Source organism: Rhinatrema bivittatum, chromosome 10 (assembly GCF_901001135.1).
Source record: "Rhinatrema bivittatum chromosome 10, aRhiBiv1.1, whole genome shotgun sequence".
Lineage (NCBI taxonomy): Eukaryota > Metazoa > Chordata > Amphibia > Gymnophiona > Rhinatrematidae > Rhinatrema > Rhinatrema bivittatum.
This window is the reverse complement of record NC_042624.1, coordinates 28,690,967-28,711,361: the sequence shown is the minus strand read 5'-3', so window position 1 is coordinate 28,711,361 and position 20,395 is coordinate 28,690,967. Positions and strand designations below refer to the sequence as shown.

General features: G+C 47.0%; 1 protein-coding gene across 1 annotated transcript in view; it reads left to right on the top strand.

Annotated features, from left to right (window-relative positions):
- The window catches only part of LOC115099919 (scavenger receptor cysteine-rich type 1 protein M130-like), a 152,601-nt gene that overhangs the window by 80,355 nt on the left and 51,851 nt on the right, over nucleotides 1-20,395 (top strand). Inside the window, exon 7 of the mRNA XM_029617927.1 lies at nucleotides 10,048-10,353. Within this exon, the coding sequence (XP_029473787.1) occupies nucleotides 10,048-10,353 (306 nt within the window). The remainder of the gene's footprint in view (nucleotides 1-10,047; nucleotides 10,354-20,395) is intronic.

Sequence of the window (20,395 nt, the reverse complement as noted above, 5' to 3'; positions counted from 1 at the left end):
GGCCACATTTAGTTCATAATTGGAATTTTTTTTTTTTTTTTAAAGGCTAGAATTGGATAAAGGAGGCTGCCACCTACAGTCAAGACTTCACTGGAAATTTAAAAAAAAAAAAAAGAGATCCACCTAGAATACCTGCTACATGTCACCAGCAAAATGTGTGCCCGTCCCATCTATTAGTGTGAAGCAGGGACAGGACTGAGTTATTGCTATATTTTCTTTTTTTTTTTTTATTTATAGTTTATTGGAGTTTTTACAAATTATAAAATATGCAAAAAATCAAGGAACAATTTGCGTTTGAACAGAAAAATAATACAATCAACAATCTATAAGCATTTATCAGCAACACTACAAATTATAGTCCTCTAGATGGGAGGATCTAAATCAAATTATTACCAACAAGAAAATGTTTATCTAAACAATAACATTTTGCTGGATTATTTTTTTAAATGCAGTTACATTATAACTCAACCCGTTTCCTTATCTGCCAAGAAGACTTCCAGATGTGTTGGATCCTGAAAGATGAATTTATTCTTTTGGTAAATTACCAAACATTTACAGGGGCAATGAAATAAATTGCTTCCTCCTGTATTGTGTGGATCGCGATACATCTGGAAATACTTGGACTTTATGTCCACAAAATAGAAGTTCCTTATTTCTGAAGTATTTCTGTAAAATATTAACCTTATCATTCTCTCTGCAGAAGGTTACTAAAAGCGTAGCTCTTTGTGGAATGTCATCTATAGATGATTCCAGGAAGGAGGTTAAATTTGGGGACTCTTGTTGTATACTGTCCATCCCTTCTTCTCCTTCCTGTCTCTTAACCCTTGAACTCAGTACATAATAAATTTTGGAAATAGATTGGTCCTCTACATTTAATATAGCCAAATTCTCTTTAAGATATTTTTTTAATAACTCAGTGGCAGAGAGGAGTCTGGTCATGGGAAAGTTCAAAAACCTTAGTTCTTTGCCCTATTCTCATTCTCCAGACTCTCTATCTGTCTATGATTAATCAAACTATCCTTTATAAAGGAATTATTTACTGTCTGTAAAGTTGTTATCTGCCCTGTAGTGACCTTTCCTGCTTCCTCCAGTTGTTTCAAATGATTATCGTGCATATGTAAGACATTTTTCATTTCAACATTCCCTTTATTAGTCTGTAACATAAATCCAGTCATAACCTTCTGTAGATCATTGATAGCCTTCCACACATCAACCAGAGTTATATTCTGCGGGTCTATGGGTGCAAAACTAGATAGCTGTAGTCCTGCCTCCCCAATAGAACCCATCTCATTTAAGTCCCCATCACCTGTAAGGTGTGGGTCTATCACACTTGTTTCTACCGTCTCTAGACCTGGTTCAATAGGGAGCTTCACCTCTATAGGCGGTTGAGATTGTGACTGCTGGCTAGGGCTTTCAGAGGCTCCAGAAGAAAATGAAATATCTGGAATAGTATTGCGGGATGCTTGACTTACCCGCCTTACTACATGTTGATCCATCGGTCCCCTAGTTTCCATGGATGCTGGTGAAGATGTCCAAACTTTGGATTTTCTTTTTCTACCCAAAGAGATAGGAAAATCTCCAAGGAAAAAATTTTCCCCAGGGGTGCGCGGCTTCGGCTGCGCGCCGGCGGCTGTGCGCTGCAGCTGACCCAAATTTATCACAGCGTCCCGTCCCCTCCTTGTGACATCACTCCGGGGGCATGGTTTCGGGGCGATTCGGTGGAACAGCTCTCAAGATGGAAAAACGGAGCTTCTAACCTGCCCTCCTTTGCCAACCTCTCGGATGAGAGGTTTCTCAGCTGTAAGTCCTCCGGTGTTTCGCCGCAGCTGACCCAAATTTATCACAGCGTCCCGTCCCCTCCTTGTGACGTCACTCCGGGGTGTGGTTTCGGGGTGATTCGGTGGAACCGCTCTCAAGATGGAAAAACGGAGCTTCTAACCTGCCCTCCTTTGCCAACATCTCGGATGAGAGGTTTCCCAGCTGTAAGTCCTCCTAGTTATTGCTATATTTTCAAAAGACAATTTACACAAAGCAGACAAATGTTTACTGCTGACACTGATATGTAAAGTAGCACATTGCTAGGAGGTATTGTATTGTACAGATGGATATTAAAAATAGAACCACAGAACAGGGCAACCGAAAACACCCATCAAGATGTGCAGTAGATGGAAGGATTGACAGGTTTCCTTCATCTGGTTTAGGGCCCGAGAGGGGTCTGTATGAAGGCTGATTTTATACTACTTCCGTAGGATTTCATTCCACACTGGAGGAGTTGCTGAACTTATTTTTTCTTGAACGCCTCCCTCCCCATCTATAGGCTCCTGTCAGGCATGCAGAAGCTGCAGGCCTTTAGAGATGGATCTGCTTGGAGACTGGCACCTTCTACTAATGATACTCACCTAAAGTTATAGGCTTACCTTTAGCTGGATAGCCATCAAATCGATTGTGGCCCACTACAAGCTGGAACCTAGTTCCTTGACATGAGTTCAGCTCCTCCTCCAGAGGCTGGGACTGAGAGAAGAGAGCACCTGGCTTTTGACTTTAGCTTTTGGAGACTGAAGAGCTTGCAGAGATTTTCTTTAGAGTCAGGCCTACTCCCTCACTAGATATATTTTTTGGGAGGTTAGTTCCTTTCTGTGCATTCCCTGCCTCTGTTTAAAGTAAAGATATTTTTCCCTATTTAGAGAAGCACTCTGGAGTGGAAGTCTGCTCCTTTTGGAGATGGCATTTCCCTGGATCTGTAGGCCTAGGAGGGAGACAGATCTACAGTGACAGTGTTTCCATGCAGAAAAGATTTTTGTCCAGTAAGAGGTTTTGCTAATTTTGTTTTGGGCAGGAGGTATTTTTGTCCACCCCTCTTGACTTGGAGCTGGGGCTGGAACTTTACCAGCAGTCCCTTCCTTCAGAGAGGAAACAGGTGCAGGCTGGGTGACTGGAAGAACAACGGATCGTGTATTGTATTAAGGGGACCCCATACAGTATAGGGTTTTCCCCCAAAGACTGAACGTCTTATACATTCAAGTCAGGAAACACTCCAGGAACCTGAGCCAGCACTCCATACAGAGAGAGAAGAATCACCCAGCAATGAGTCAATTCATTCACGAGTTAGACATTGATTACATTTTGAAAGAATCAGTAAATTATTATTTGAACACCCAGTTCTGTGTCCTGCTCATTTGTCCCAGTCTAGCAGCACATCACATCACATCAGCAGGGTAACTGTTGTGCTTGCCGGCCACGGCAGTCTGCGGCCGCCTTCTGTTACCCAATTTTGCTATGTGGCGGGGTCAGGAAGCTGCTGCCAACGCGCAGTGCCACCCCCGCTCGCGGTCCGCCTCCCTGATACAAGCCCCATTGATGCCGCTGGTCCTTTGCTCTTCACGATTCGGATGCCGCCAAACTCTTCCTGCGAGGGGCCTCACTCTAGGTGCACGTGCGCGCCTTCCTCCCCTTCTTAAAAGGCCCGCAGCAGGGAAATGTTGCCAGCCCTCCCTGATGACATCATCCCTGAGACAGTATTTAGGGCTGGATCTGGCTTCCAGCCTTTGCCTTGACAACAGGTCTCCTCACTTCCTGCGATCTACGTGTTGTCCCGAGTTCCTTTTTCATGCCCGTCCTCCTCATCTCTTCTTTTTTTTTTTTTTTTAATTTATAATTTTTATTGAATGAAAGATAGTACATATACATAATGTAACGCAATAATAAGTCCATGATAGAACATGAAGAACAACCACTAGTACATGGAGTAGAGAGGAAATACAGTGCAAAACAACAGAGTCAATGTACTCCCACGTATCAAAAACATAGCAAAGGAACAATCAAAAGTACTATCATAATACCAACCCCATACCCCCTCATCTCTTCTGCTTGTCTTTGGCTTTGACATCAGACCGGACTTGACTACGAGCTACACCACCTGCCACAACCTTTGCCTGGACACCGACTACGAGCTATGCCACCTGCCACGACCTTTGCCTGGACTTGTCTATGAACTGTGCTACCCGCCTATTCTCTGGACTTCCATCTTTGCGGAGGCCCCACGTAAGTCCAAGGGGCTCAACCTGAGGGGAACGCGGGCTGGTAGTGGTGAAGCGGGGGGGGGGGGGCCAACGGGGTCTCTGCTAGTCTTCAGCCTCGCCTACCGATGCTGTGGACCTGTGGGGCTCCTCCCCACAGGTGGCGACAACTCCCCCTAGGTCCAAGGGTCCACCCACAGAACAGTAACAGACACTCACTGTAAAGGAAAACCTTCATGTCTGAGCCATAAGCAGCAGCTTTCCCCCATAGAAAGAAAGGACCCACACCCTGGGTATAAAGGAGGGGAGTGAAGAAAATCAGAGAAGACAGCCAGACCTATAAATTTCTGTTGTGATTCCTTGAAGACAGATGCCTTTTCAAAGAAAAGGGTTACATAAAATGGCGCTTAGCAACTTGAGGCTCAAGTGTGGTGGAGATGTGAAAGTATGTGTTACCAAAGAAGAAACAGGTGATGTTTTACAATCGTGCTGCGCTTTGGAAAAAAAATGAAGAAAAATCCCCCAAAGAGACTAATGGACTAAAGATGGCCACCCAGTCCTGGCTATGGGGAAGGAGTAAAAAATCTATGTTCCACTTACCAGGAGCAGGAGCAGCTGAAATCAGTCCGTGGAGGCCCTGGGGACATTTGCTAGAAGTGGAGGAGGAGTGTTACGACCATGGCTGCTGTGCAGCCGCCTCACCACCAGAGGTCCCCTGCGAGCATGCTCTCCTGGCTGGTTCTCCTTGTCTTCTCTATATTCCACACTTCCCTTTATAACCCTGCTTAGCATGTCCATCGATGCTTCGGCATCGAGCTCATCTGGGCTCCCTGCTCTAGTCTCTTCTGCCTTCCGTGTGTGGCCTTCGAGCCTTCTGTCCACTGTGTGTGGCCTACGGGCCCTCTGCCTGCTGTCTGTGGCCTACGGGCCTTCTGCATGTGGGCCTACTGGCCTTCTGCCTTGCATTACTGTGTTGTGTGGCCTTCAGGCCTTCTGTCTTCCCTGCTGTGTGTGTGTGGCCTTCGGGCCCTCAGCCCTGCCATGTGTGGCCTTCGGGCTCTCTGCCTTGCCACTAGGTACCTTGACCCAGCCTGAACTCTGACTCTGTTTGCCTGCTGCCTGGCCTGACCCAGCCTGAACTCTGACTCTGTTTGCCTGCCACCTGCCCCGACCCAGCCTGGACCTTGACACTGTTTGCCTGCCACCTGCCCTGACCCAGCCTGGACCTTGACACTGTTTGCCTGCCGCCTGCCCTGACCCAGCCTGGAATTTGACACTGCTTCTAGCCTTACTGCTCCACTATCACCACCATCAGAGACTTTCCAGCCATCCCTATCTCTCTCCCCCTGGAGTCACTCCAGAAGGTGGTGTTCACAACACCAGAACACAGCCCAAGCGTAACAGCATGCCGAAGCCATCCACATTTGGAGAGAGAGAAAGGACTCTGTATGCAGACGGTGAGTCTCCACGGTTTTTTACCTGCACCTACTGTCAAACCCTAAATTATCCATCTTACCAGAACTGTTTAGCTTGTCAGCTTTCTGACCAGGAACACTGGGCTTGCAGCAGCTGTCTGAAAAGGAATGTTTCAGTCTACCAGCAATGCTTAAATTGTTCTGCTCCTAGACCAGGATGGTGGACCTGCTCTTGCCTTCCGTCCCTTTTGCCTCCAGGCAAACCCTGCCCCTGCTGCACAGCTAACGGGCCATCTGTTTCTCTAGATACCTCAGCCAGTTATTTTACACTATGTCCTGCTACTGGCCCAACTAAGAATGTTTTTACCACTGGCAGTTTGCAAACAGAGAATTCCAGCACATCATTTCATAAAGCTTATAACCAAAAAGCAAGTCATATTTCAGAAAAACCTAAAACTCACCTGATAAAAAAGGCTTCCTTGACTTCCACGCTAGAGTCTCAGAAGCAGAGGGAACTAATTAAACGTAATAGAGCTCTGCTTCCCACAGCTGCTCCTCAGTCACGACTAACGAGCACCTTCCCAAGACCTTCTAACACTGCCTGTGTCTTCACTAACCTGCAAGTCCACACCAGAGAACCAGGAAACCATGATCTGGAGTTTAAGAGTCAGTCCTCATTTACCCTGTCCTTTACCCTCCTTTCACACCAACATAACTACTTCCCATAACTGGTGAACAACGCACACTGACTTCAGTACTCTGCCATCTCTGAATGTCATACTCTACCTCAAGAGGGGCCCGAGCCCGTCCTGCCACCCCTGGAGGGGCTTGGACTTACTGCTGTGCCCCCGGAGGGGCCTGAGCCTGCTCTGCCGCCCCTGGAGGGGCTTGGACTTACTGCTGTGCCCCCGGAGGGGCCTGAGCCTGCCCTGCCACCCCCGGAGGGGCTTGAGCCTGCCCTGCTGCCTCCGGAGGGGCTTGAGCCTGTCCTCCCGCCCCAGGAGGGGTTTGGACTTACCGCTGTGCCCCAGGTGGGGCTTGAGACTGTTTTCTACCCCAGGAGAAGTTTGACCCTGCCCTCCCACTCCAAGAGGGGTTGGAGCCTGCCGTGTCGCCCTGGAAGGGGTTGGAACCTGTCCTCCCACCCCAGGAGGGGTTTGGACTTACCGCTGTGCCCCTGGAGGGGCTTGAGTCTGTTTTTCTACCCCAGGAGAAGTTTGACCCTGCCCTCCCGCCCCGAGGGGTTTGAGCCTGCCGTGTTGCCTCGGTGGGGGGGGGGGGGTTGAGCCTGCACAGCTGCCACAGGAAGGGCCTGGACTGGTTGCACTATCCTCCGGAGGGGTCTGAGCCTGCCATACTGCCCCAGGAGGGGTCTGAGACTGTCTTTTCGCCCCTGGGGGGGTTTCACCCTGAACAGACTTAGCATTGCTCTGCCATCCCAGGAAGGGATTATGTTTGACACACCATCTCAGAAGGACTTTGGATTTGCCATTACGCAGTGTTCCCTGCAGGGTTGGGATCCAGCAGGAGGAGGAGGCCTTGAAGGGGGGGTAGTGTTACGACCATGGCTGCTGTGCAGCCGCCTCACCACCAGAGGTCCCCCATGAGCATGCTCCCCTGGCTGGTTCTCCTTGTCTTCTCTATATTCCACACTTCCCTTTATAACCCTGCTTAGCATGTCCATCGATGCTTCGGCATCAAGCTCATCTGAGCTCCCTGCTCTAGCCTCTTCTGCCTTCCGTGTGTGGCCTACAGGCCCTCTGCCTGCTGTCTGTGGCCTATGGGCCTTCTGCCTTCTGTGTGTGGGCCCACGGGCCTTCTGTGTGTGGCCTATGGGCCTTCTGCCTTGCATTACTGTGTGTGTGTAGCCTATGGGCCTTCTGTCTTGCATTACTGTGGTATGTGGCCTTCGGGCCCTCTGCCCTGCCGTGTGTGTGTGTGGCCTTCAGGCCCTCAGCCCTGCCGTGTGTGTGTGTGTGTGGCCTTCGGGCCCTCAGTCCTGCCGTGTGTGTGTGTGTGGCCTTCGGGCCCTCAGCCCTGCCGTGTGTGTGTGGCCTTCGGGCCCTCTGCCCTGCTGTGTGTGTGTGTGTGTGTGGCCTTCGGGCCCTCTGCCCTGCCGTGTGTGTGTGTGTGTAGCCTTCAGGCCCTCTACCCTGCCATGTGTGTGTGTGTGTGTGGCCTTCGGGCCCTCAGCCCTGCCGTGTGTGTGTGTGTGTGTGTGTGTGTGTGGCCTTCGGGCTCTCTGCCTTGCCACTAGGAACCTTGACCCAGCCTGAACTCTGACTCTGTTTGCCTACCGCCTGCCCTGATCCAGCCTGAACTCTGACTCTGTTTGCCTGCCGCCTGCCATGTCCCAATCTGGACCTTGACACTGTTTGCCTGCTGCCTGCCCTGACCCAGCCTGGAATTTGACACTGCTTCTAGCCTTACTGCTCCACTATCACCACCATCAGAGACTTTCCAGCCATCCCTATCTCTCTCCCCCTGGAGTCACTCCAGAAGGTGGTGTTCACAACACCAGAACACAGCCCATGTCTAACAAGGAGCCTGTACCCAGTGGAGGTGACATGGCCTGTACCCAGACAGGAAATGGACTAAAGGGAAAAGGAAGTCCTTTTCCCAGCAACCTTCTGCCCTACACAAGGGAAGACCAGCACCTCAGAAGTTGAGCAGGCCCACTGGGAAGCACAGCTGTCATTACCACTGCTGTCTCTCTCTCCCTGTTGCCATTAAGCTAAAGGGCCAACTGGAGATAGTTGCTGGGGTGTGATTACACCCGATGAAGTCCTCACTGCTCCACAGCTCTAGCTACTGCGGAGCTAGAAAAGTTGGCGATGAGGGAGTAGGGCTGGCAAGAAAAGGAGAAGTTTCGGTGCTATTGTGAGTCCAAAAATGTCCTTGCTGCTCTCACATGGCCACTCACCCTGCCTTCAGCTATCATAGGATGTGGGCCCCTCACCAGGAAAGAGCCATGGCTACATTCTCACAGGCAGGTCCTCGCAGAAGTGGTAGTGTCACTAGTGCTGCCCAAATCTGGCTGCCATGTGTCTCTCCCCGCTGAGCTGGATCAGAAAGGCTGGTGGAGAGGGAACCATGGGAACGAGATAATGATTGGGAGGTGCAAAAAGGAATGTCTGCTCCTCAAAAGGATGGAGCTGACGGGGCCAACCCTGAAAGAGCAGCAGGGCAGTACAAAAGAGCAACTGGAACAACACTGGACAGCAGACCAGAGAAGGACAATGGAAGGGAAGCTGTCCCGGAGTGAGAGAGGAGCAGTCCATGAGGAGGAAGCTGAAGCAACAGCAGATAGAGCAACTACTGGCACTGGAGCAGGGCTAAAACAGAGCACTGCATAGGAGAGACCTGCCTTGCAGCTCGCCAGCAAACTGCAGCAGGTAGAGCCAGGGCTAGGAACAGAATGTGAGCCCTTCTTAAAGGAGCCATGTCTCCTTTAACTAAAAATTCCTACAAAAGAGCCTTGGCTTTCTAACTGGAGCAGATTGAAGCCCACCTAGGTTTTTGTTTCTTTTGACACCAACAAACTGTGGATAGCCATTGCCCAAACACACATTAACCAACTGGCTAGTATATTGCATATCCTTCTGTGATGCCCAGGTAAGCCTGAATCTGTAGGCCAAGTCAAGGCTCATGCTGTCCAAGCCACGGCATCATCAGTGGTTTACCTATGATCAGTTCCCATGGAAAAGATCTGCAAAGCTGTGACATGGAGTTCTCTCCACATATTTACACTCCCATTGTTTAACAGGGAAGACTGATGCAACAGGAAGTTTTGCCAGTCTGTTCTGTGGAATTTGTTTGAGGTGTGGAACCCAACTCCACTTCAGGCCATAGGAGGTAATGGAGATAAGATAGTATGGAATGGAAAAAGGCTTGTTGACAATACAAATATTGTTGTGCTCATTGTACTTCATGTTGTTTTCCCCAGTTTTTATTCGGGGCACTCTATGACTAAGGTTTCCCCACTTGTGAGGATTGACATCTTGCTTGTCCTTGGAGATAGCAAAGTTGCTTACCTGTAACAGATGTTTTCTGAGGACAACAGGATGTCAGTCCTCACCAAACCCGCCTGCCTCTCCTTGCAGTTGGCTAAGGTAGAAAACTAAAGGGGTCCCCACATGGATACACGTTGTTTTAGCATAATAGGCATGCTCAGTGAGGCACAGTTGAAGTTCTAGAAACTTTGAAATAAAATCTCTGGGCCGGGTTCCATTGGATGAAGTGAACAGGGATACAACTTTGCTTTCAGTCAATGCACAATTAAGCTGGGGAATTTATTACTGGAGGATGTTGTCAAGGCTAATAGTTAAAATAGGTTTGGACAAGTTTCTGGAAGACAGATTCATTAACAATTATTAACCAGGTAGATTTGCAAATCATCACCTTTTAATTCAAAGAATAAGCAAGAGGGACTGGATCTCCCTATTAAGATCTTTCAGGTACTTTCAAGTGATCCACATTGGCCACGGTTGGAGACAGGATGCTGGTCTTGACAGACCATTGATCTGTCCCAACATGGCATTTTTTATGCTCTTATGTTACAGCATCATTCAGGTGTTGTATTAACCTTATTTCGTTTGCTTGTTTTTGCACTTTAGGATTGAGATTGATGGATGGCCCTAATAAGTGTGTTGGGAGAATGGAGATATACCAGAACCAGCAGTGGGGCTCTATGTGCGATACATCCTGGACTCTACAGGACTCTCAGGTGGTGTGCAGGGCACTGGGCTGTGGGATGGCTCTGGAGGCACTGGAAGGAGCTCCATTTGGACATGGAACTGGTCCGGTTTGGCTGACTGATATTACCTGTAAAGGAACAGAGTCACTGTTTACAGATTGTCACACCAGCTCTGGGAATACGGAGACACCGACTTGCAAGGCAGTGGCCAGTGTTGTATGCTCAGGTAGCCTCTAGATAGATCATGCAGTTTCTGCAGTTGTATCTCTGAAGCACATGGACTCACATAGGAATATATCTGCTTTTTACAAAGACTTAGGATGTTAAATTAAGTTTTAGAAACTCCCCTTTCAGAATTATTATATAGATTCCTTCTAATTACCATTATACTATCATTCTTTTGCCATTGTATCGTTACTACAGGATTGTTGGCATTAGTAGGAATGGGGCGAATCTCCTCCTGTCTGGTTCCAATCCAAATTCAGCTATTCTTGAGTTAATTTAGATGATCAGAATTGTCTTTGACCTAGTTTGAATCTGACTCAAACATGAGATGTACATAAATATTCAGCATTTGAAAATAATACAGACCTTTGAATATTTGTATCTGAACCAAATGTGGAGTTTGAAACTGAGTTTATATGGTTCTGATTTGTCCTAATTGCTTTATTACCTGTCCAGGTTTCATACTATTTATAGTTTAATTAGAAACAGTTTGTATACCCTAAAATGTTACTGTTACAGATTATATAATCACTTTCCCTAGAGAGCAGTCTATTACTCACCACTTTGAGATTACTTCGCTGCTCAAACTGGTGAAGTTTGCCTGAGTTATAGCTGAAAAGAGACATTCCATTAAGTTTTACAGAATCACAGTGAACCCTATTGTGCATGGCTGTATGCACATGCTAGTGAGCAGTCGTGTGCAAATGTTTGTGCATTTCCATACAATTCCCAATGCAGAGAGGTGCAGAAGCTAACGCACGTTTCTTAGTCAGAAGGGAGAAATGTTCCTATGGCCAATGTTAGGTTATAGGTCTGAATCTGCAGTTTGTGGCTTGAGGGTCCTTTATTTATTTATTTATTTATTTATTTAGGGTTTTTATATACCGACTTTCTTGATATATATATATCAAATCAAGTCGGTTTCCATTTAACACAACTGTCGCCGGGGGGGCGTTACATTAAACAATAAACATAGTATTGAACGGAGAACGTGTAGCATTACATTTAACAATCAATAAGGTCGTTACATTAAACAGTAAACATAGTATTGAACAGAGAAGGTGTAGAGTTACTTTAAAACAAGCAATAAGGTCCTGATGTTCCTGAGGGTATTAAGTTAGCGGTGGACTTTATATTGCGCTATTTTGTTCTTTGTCCTGTGTCGAAATGATCCTGCAATTCCGGGAATGCTTGCCGGAAGAGCCATGTTTTAAGGTTTTTCTTGAATGTTAGATGGCAAGTTTCGAGTCGAAGATCTGGCGGAAGTGAGTTCCAAAGGGTGGGCCCAGCTGTGGAGAATGCTCGTTTGGCTAGCGAGGTTTTAATCGGGGGAGTGTGTAGAGAACCTTTGTAGTTATATCTGATAGGTCTTTTTGATGAGTGAAGGCGGAGTTGCGAGGTAAGATGTAGGTGGGAGCTTCCCATAATATCCTTGTGGATCATTGATAATGTCTTGAAGGTGATTCTAGCTTTTATGGGAAGCCAGTGGAGGTAGTGCAGAATTGGAGTGATGTGGTCTCTTCTGTTGGAGTTGGTGAGTAGCCTCGCTGCGGCGTTTTGTACCATCTGTAAGGTTTTATGGATGATAGTGGAAGACCTAACAGGAGAGAATTGCAGTAGTCTAGTTTGGACAATATTAAAGACTGGACTACTAAGCGGAAGTCATAGAAGTGAAGGAGTGGTTTGAGATTTTTTAATACCTGTAGTTTGAAGATTTGGGATTTATGCGCAGAAACCTGATTTCAGTACATAAATTGTGTTTCATACGCAGAAAACTAGTTTGTGCATGGGAATTATGCTTCATATACAAATCGGATTTTCCGCACATAAATAATTTTTAGGCTGATAGTGCTGCTTAGTCGGATAAGCTGCTGTTGCGGGCTGAAAAGGAAATGCTTAATTCCAACACCTAGAAGAGAAAAAATCTTTTATTCTGAAAAGTAAATAAGATAACTGCACCTTACTATGCAAAATGAAACAGGAGCAGGTTTCAAAATGATCATTTACTAACACAAAAGTTAAATAGGTTGTCAACTCTAATCTGTACATCAATGATTTAGTTACTTAGCAAAACATTTCTTGGAGTGGATAATGCAAATACTGCCAGTGTGCAAGATGGTCCTAGAGCGAAGATGGGATGCAGGCATTCCTGAGTACTTTTTCCACAGTGAACTTGCTGCACTGGTCTTTTCCAGGGAATTCCTTTCCTATACTGGCTTTGTCTTGCAAATAATACATTCAATACTAAGCAAAAATATGAATCACTCCATAAGGGCAATGCCTTATACTGTAGCTTGTCCATGTCATGCTTCTCTGCTTCTTCACCTTTCACAGGAGTATTTATCATAAGAATTTTACAGAGCACCCTCACTTATTTATTTATTTATTTATAACTTTTATATACCGGCATTCGTAAAAAAAAACATCATGTCGGTTTACAGACAACTGAGAAAGGAAATTACAATGATAGATGGAGGAAGGATAGGAAGTTAAAAGGTGACAACTTTACTGTAGAGCCAACGGGCGCCACAGTTATTAAATGAGATTACATGTGGTTAACCAGGTTGGACATAAATTAATTATATACAAGAGACGACAAAGTGGGGGGGTAGCGCGGGGGTGGGGGATGAAGCGCATAGGGGAGGCGGGGTGGGGTAGGAACTGTACAAGGGGGCAGGGGGTGGCGATGGGAAGGAGAGGTGGTGACTGAATATCAGGAAGCCATAAAATGGATGGGGTGGTGAGGGAGGGAGGGTGTGTAGGGGGGCGGGGGGACACTTAGTGACTTATCCAGGAAAGTGGCGGCTGCTAAACTCCGGCTGCAATCAGCGGTTGCCACTTAGCCAGATAAGTGATGGGCAGATTGGGGAGCAGCTACTTATCCGGTTAACTTAGCCAGATAAGTGATGACATTCATAGTTATTCTGATAAGTTAGACCTGCTCAATAGCAGCTCTAAAAGCCAGATAAGACTCATCCAGCTAACCAGCGACTATTACGGGGATATTCAGCAGTATAGCTAATTTCATTTAGGGGCTGATGCGATAAAGTGCACCCAGCCTAGCACACAGGTTTTCCTCTGGTTGGGCGTGCTACACTAGCACCTGATGCAATAAGGAGCCTAAAATCAGCATCCTAACAAATGAATAGCCATTAGCGCCCATCACATATAAATTCCACGCAGATGAGGCTATCAGCTATTAACTCCCGGTGCAGGGACGCGCTGGGCACCCAACACACACTTTTTAATGCGGAAAATTTAACTCCAGCCCCAGAGGTGGAGTAAAGACAATTCGCGAGTCAAGGGCCCATGAGAAATTAAGAAAAATACAGTCCTCTGTGTTGCGATGAGTGTGCCCTCCTGCTTAGTATCATTGTGACACTTTTAACTGCTTGTGGTGGAGAAAAACAAGAGGTATATTGGCTTTATTAAAAACAAATATGTTTCTATGGCCACACAAATGAGACACCTACAGCAACCCTCGGCAAAATAACAAAAAATCGACCTGAAGAAGCAGGATAAAAGGGACACGCGTATTGAGTGCCCATTGCAATTCTGGGCGCCCCATGCAATTGAGCGCTACAAGGATTTTCCCAAGTCCACCTTAAAAAATGTTTATGGACTTTTCCTCCAGGAAGTTATCCAAACTTCTTTTAAATGCAGCTTTCATCACATCCTCTAGCAAAGGATTCCAGAGCTTAATTAGGTATTAAATAAAAATATTTTCTCTTTTAAATGTACAGCTTAGAAACTTCATTGTCTGCCCCCTATCTTTGTAATTTTTGAAAGAGTAAACAATCAGTTCATGTTTATTCATTCCTTGCCACACATTATTTTATAAACCTTTACCATATCCCCCTCTGCCGTCTCTTCTCCAGGCTGAGGAGTCCTAACCTCTTTAGCCTTTCCTCATAGAAGAATCATTCCATCTCATTTATCACTTTATACCGTAAAAAGCTACTGGTGTTGCAGGAAAATTTCCAGCCTATGGTAGAACAGTTGAAATGCCCTCCTCCAATTTAGAGCAGGTCAGGTAACCCAGCAGTATGATTGATTGGTGCTTTATAACAGAGCTTCTCAACCTTTTCTATATCGGGACACACTTTCAAGTTTGCTTGATCCTCACGCTGCACCAAACCAAATTTTACAATGTCACGTATATTCATACCCACTGATCACGTGACTGTGAAAATGCCAGGAAATACTGAACAGTACTCCTGCCCCTCCCCAAGGACCAACCCCAACCCTCTTTTTCTCTCTAAACCCCATCTCAAGATCCAATCCCAATCTCCTGCTCCCCAGTGCCAAGTGTTCCTTTTAAGGATTGGTTTGCAGGTGAACAAAAAGTTTTGGTTCCGTTACCCTGTGAGCACTACTTTCTTTGATGCAAAAATCCTATCACTTTTATGCTCTCAGCAACCCAATCCTTAAAGGGAACATTGGCTAAGTCCATCCCTTGCTCAAATGAATCGCCTAATATTTAAAAGCAGTGAAAATAAAATGTGCATGAAAAATTATTTTCAGCAATAACATTCAAAACTGCTTTCTGCATCAGGTGAAATTAATAAAGAGAAAACCTTTGCTAAAATAGAAATGAAGAAGGGATGACCTAATGCCATAAAAGCCAGTGATGAAAAGTACCACAATTTTCACAGCAAAAATTAACATTACACAGACAGACCCTCACTAAAAGTAGAAAGGCAATAAATTATAAATAGAAATGCACCAACAAAAATTGAACTGGAAACCACAAGCCTGACTGTATTATGCAGTGTAACAATGGAAAACCAGAAACAATCCCTCCCTCTCTCTCTATCCCACAAGCACACACACAAGAAACCTCCCAATCCCCCTCTCTCTCACAGGCACACACACAAGCAACCTCCCAATCTCTCTCTCTCTCACAGGCACACACACAAGCAACCTCCCAATCCCCCTCTCTCTCACAGGCACACACACAAGCAACCTCCCAATCCCCCTCTCTCTCACAGGCACACACACAAGCAACCTCCCAATCCCCCTCTCTCTCACAGGCACACACACAAGCAACCTCCCAATCTCTCTCTCTCTCACAGGCACACACACAAGCAACCTCCCAATCCCCCTCTCTCTCACAGGCACACACACAAGCAACCTCCCAATCCCCCTCTCTCTCACAGGCACACACACAACCAACCTCCCATCCCCCTCTCTCTCACAGGCACAACACACAAGCAACCTCCCAATCCCCCTCTCTCTCACAGGCACACATACAAGCAACCTCCCAATCCCCCTCTCTCTCACAGGCACACACACAAGCAGACTCCCAATCCCCCTCTCTCTCACAGGCACACACACAAGCAGACTCCCAATCCCCCTCTCTCTCACAGGCACACACACAAGCAGACTCCCAATCCCCATCTCTCTCACAGGCACACACACAAGCAGGCTCCCAATCTCTCTCTCTCACAGGCACACACACAAGCAGACTCCCAATCCCCCTCTCTCTCACAGGCACACACACAAGCAGACTCCCAATCCCCCTCTCTCTCACAGGCACACACACAAGCAACCTCCCAATCCCCCTCTCTCTCACAGGCACACACACAAGCAGACTCCCAATCCCCCTCTCTCTCACAGGCACACACACAAGCAGACTCCCAATCCCCCTCTCTCTCACAGGCACACACACAAGCAGACTCCCAATCCCCCTCTCTCTCACAGGCATACACACAAGCAGACTCCCAATCCCCCTCTCTCTCACAGGCACATACACAAGCAACCTCCCAATCCCCCTCTCTCTCACAGGCACATACACAAGGAGACTCCCAATTCCCCTCTCTTTCACAGGCACACACACAAGCAACCTCCCAATCCCCCTCTCTCTCTCACAGGCACACACACAAGCAGACTCCTAATCCCCCTCTTTCTCACAGGCACACACACAAGCAGACTCCCAATCTCTCTCACACAGGCACACACACAAGCAGACTCCCAACCTCTCTCTCTCACAGGCATACACACAAGCAGACTCCCAATCTCTCTCACACAGGCACACACACAAGCAGACTCCCAATCTCTCTCTCATAGGCACACACACAAGCAGGTTCCCAATCTCTCTCTCTCTCACAGGCACACACACAAGCAGACTCCCATTCTCTCTCTCACATGCACACACACAAGCAGACTCCCAGTCCCCTCTCTCTCTCTCACAGGCACACACACAAGCAGACTCCTAATCCCCCTCTCTCTCACAGGCACACACACAAGCAGACTCCCAATCCCCCTCTCTCTCTCACAGGCACACACACAAGCAGACTCCTAATCCCTCTCTCTCTCACAGGTACACACACGAGCAGACTCCCAATCTCTCTCTCTCTCACAGGCACACACACAAGCAGACTCCCAATCTCTCTCTCTCACAGGGCACACACACAAGCAGACTCCCAATCCCCCTCTCTCTCACAGGCACACACACAAGCAGACTCCCAATCCCCCTCTCTCACAGGTACACACACAAGCAGACTCCCAATCCCCCTCTCTCTCACAGGCACACTTAGACTCTCTCTCATGCTCCTTCTCTCCTCTGAATATTCTTGCATGCTCTCGCTCTCTCTCCCTGGGATGTACAGGCAACAGCTACCCTCCTTGGATCTATGCAGCATCACTTACATGCGCTCACACACAAACTATTGCTCACAAACACACCTCTTGCACATGTACTGCACACTCACAACCTCTCGCAGATGTAATTACTCACACAAGCTCTCATACATTTCTCTGTTTCCCATCTGAATGTGCATTTTGTGGGTAGCAGCAGTCTCTTCTCTTTGGCCCTCTTGCAGCCACCTCTCTTCCACTGCATGCATCGAACGTATAGGCCACGAGGCCGGGCCCGATGCAGCAACATACTCTCATTGGTTGTGCGGCCCAGGCCAGACATGGAATATTTTTTTCTTTGGCTACATAGTCTGGACATGATGGGAAAGCAGAGTTGCTTACCTGTAACAGATGTTCTCCCAGGACAGCAGGGTGTTAGTCCTCACATATGGATAACATCATCAGATGGAGCCCTGTCACGGAACACTTTTGTCAAAGTTTCTAGAACTTTGACTGGCATTCTGAGCATGCCCAGTATGACACTAACCCTGCAGCCACCAGTGGTCCCCCTTCAGTCTCATTTGTAGCAAAAGTATGAGGGAAAAAATAAAATAATAAAACGTAAGGGAACCCAACTCCGCGAGGTGGCGGGCGGGTTTTCGTGAGGACTAAAATCCTGCTGTCCTGGTAGAACACCTGTTACAGGTAAGCAACTCTGCTTTCTCCCAGGACAAGCAGGATGGTAGTCTTCACATATGGGTGAATATCAATCTACAGGCTGAGTCATACGTAAGAGGCCAAGTAGCACCGAACATGTGCAACAGGCACAACAACTGAGGTGCCGTTTGACAAGGATGAGGCTGCCTGAAATTCACAGCAGGTTGAGGTAGGAAGAGTTGGGTTCCTACAATGGAAACAAATTTTTTAGGACAGACTGGCCAAAGAAGGAATCCTGTCGCCCAGCTTTGTCCAGGCAGTAGTGAGCTGCGAAGGTGCGGAGAGAGCTCCATGTCGCAGCCCTGCAGATGTCAGCAATCAGTACTGAATGATAGTGTGCTACGGACGTTGCCATCGCTCTGACTGAGTGTGCCTTCACTCGTCCCTGTAGTGGAAGGCCTGCTTGCTGGTAACAGAATGCGTTGCAGTCTGCCAACCAGTTTGACAGTGTTTGCTTGCCCACCGCATTCCCAAGTTTGTTCTTATCAAAAGAGACTAAGAGTCGGGTGGACTTCCTGTGGGCTATAGTGCAGTCTATGTAAAATGCAAGAGCACGCTTACAGTCCAAGGTGTGGAGAGCTTGCTCACCTGGGTGAGCGTGAGGTCTTGGAAAGAAAGTGGGCAAGACTATGGACTGATTTAAATGGAAATCAGTTACCACCTTAGGAAGGAATTTAGGGTGAGTGCGGAAAACCACCCGGTCATGGAGGAAACTTGTGTAGGGTGAAGAGGTCACAAGTGCCTGTAACTCACTCACTGTGCGAGCAGACGTGATGGCTACTAGGAAAAGAACTTTCCATGTAAGGTATCTGAGTTTGCAGGAGTGCAAGGGCTCAAAAGGAGTGTGAATGAGCCGTGCAAGTACCACATTGAGGTCCCATGCCACGACCGGTGGCCGTAGAGGAGGCTTAAGTTGTATTAAGCCTCTCATGAAGCGACTCACCAGGGGTTGAGCCATTAGGCATCCCCTATTCTTTAAAGGTAAGCAGAAATGGCACTAAGGTGCACTCAGGTAGATGATGTCTGGAGACCAGATTCCGAGAGGTGCCAGAGATAATCTAACAGACTCGATGTGGGGCAAGAAAAGGGATCCAAGCCATTTTGTGTGCACCATTTAGAGTCTCTTCCATTTAGAGCGGTAAGATTTCCGCATGGAAGGCTTCCGTGAAGCTACAAGGACTTGAGATATGTCACTTGAAAGGTTGAGTGGTTGTAGTATCAGCCTTTCAACATCCAGGCTGTCAGAGAGAGGGCCTGGATGTTCAGGTGGTGTAACTTACTGTGATTCTGTGTTATGAGGTTGGGCAACGTGCCCAGGTGAATGGGGTCCTGGACAGAAAGGTCGAGAAGTATGGGAAACCAAAATTGATGTGGCCACTCGGGGCTATGAGAATCATTAAGCCCCAGTCCTGTTGTAGCTTCACGAGAGTCTTGCTTATTATTTATTTATTTATTTATTTATTTAACAGTTTTATATACCGACCTTCATAGTAAATAACCATATCAGATCGGTTCACAATAAACAAGAATATAACTGGGGTCACAATTCAAGTGAACAAAAAGGTAAACAATAGGTAGGAATGAGTCAAAGTTACAATCAACAGGGTAAGGGAACTTGGAAGCTTGCAGGAAGCTGGAAGGAAGACAAGGCAGGAAATAAGTAATAACAAAGTGATAACATAGTGCGTACGGGTTAAAGCTTAATGGTGCTTTAATCTGGAAGAGTCAGAGTCCATTTGTAAGAATAAACACCGTGACGGGTAAGCGTGAGGACAACTAGTGCTTGTCTGGTGGGTCGGCGAAGGCTTGGTGAAAGAGCCAGGTTTTAAGTCGTTTTCTAAAAGTTAACAGGCAAGGCTCTACTCTGAGGCTTGATGGGATGCTATTCCAAATAGATGGGCCAGCTATTGAAAAAGCTCTGTCCTTTGTCATCGAGAGGCGTGAGGCTTTAGTAGGAGGGAATTTCAGAGTGCCTTTGAGAGTATCTCTGGTTGGTCTGTTGGAAGAGTAGAGTTTGAATGGGATTTCCAGGTCGAGTTGAAGCTGATGATGGATAGCTTTATGAATTACTGTGATCGATTTGTATAAAATTCTGAAATTGACTGGTAACCAGTGTAGGTTCCTGAGGATGGGAGAGATGTGTTCGCTGCGTCTGGTACTGGTAAGCAATCTCGCAGCCGCGTTTTGTAACATCTGCAGTGGTTTGGTAGTGGATTTGGGGAGGCCTAGGAAAAGGGCACTGCAGTAGTCTATTTTGGTGAACAGTAGCGCTTGGAGGACTGTCCTGAAGTCGTGGAAGATAAGAGTGGTTTGAGACGTTTCAGAATCTGTAATCTGAAGAAACAGTCTTGTGGATGTAGTGTTGACCATTTTCTTAAGGTTTAGTCGATTGTCTAGTATTACCCCAAGGTCTCTAACCTGCTTGCAGGTAATGTGAGGGCTGTGTGGTGATGGTGGGGAGATATTGATTTCGTTTGAGGAGATGTGGAGCAGCTCTGTCTTAGAGGCGTTGAGAACCAGGTTTAGGCTGTTAAGTAGGTTAGTGATGGATAGAAGGCAGTTGTTCCAATGGGTGAGCGCTTTTGAGATTGATTCTGTTATTGGGATTAGAATCTGTACGTCGTCTGCGTACAGATAATGAATTAGGTTGAGGTCTGTTAACAGTTGGCAGAGGGGGAGGAGGTAAATATTAAAGAGGGTAGGAGATAGGGAGGAACCCTGAGGTACGCCAAGAGTTGATTTAGTTA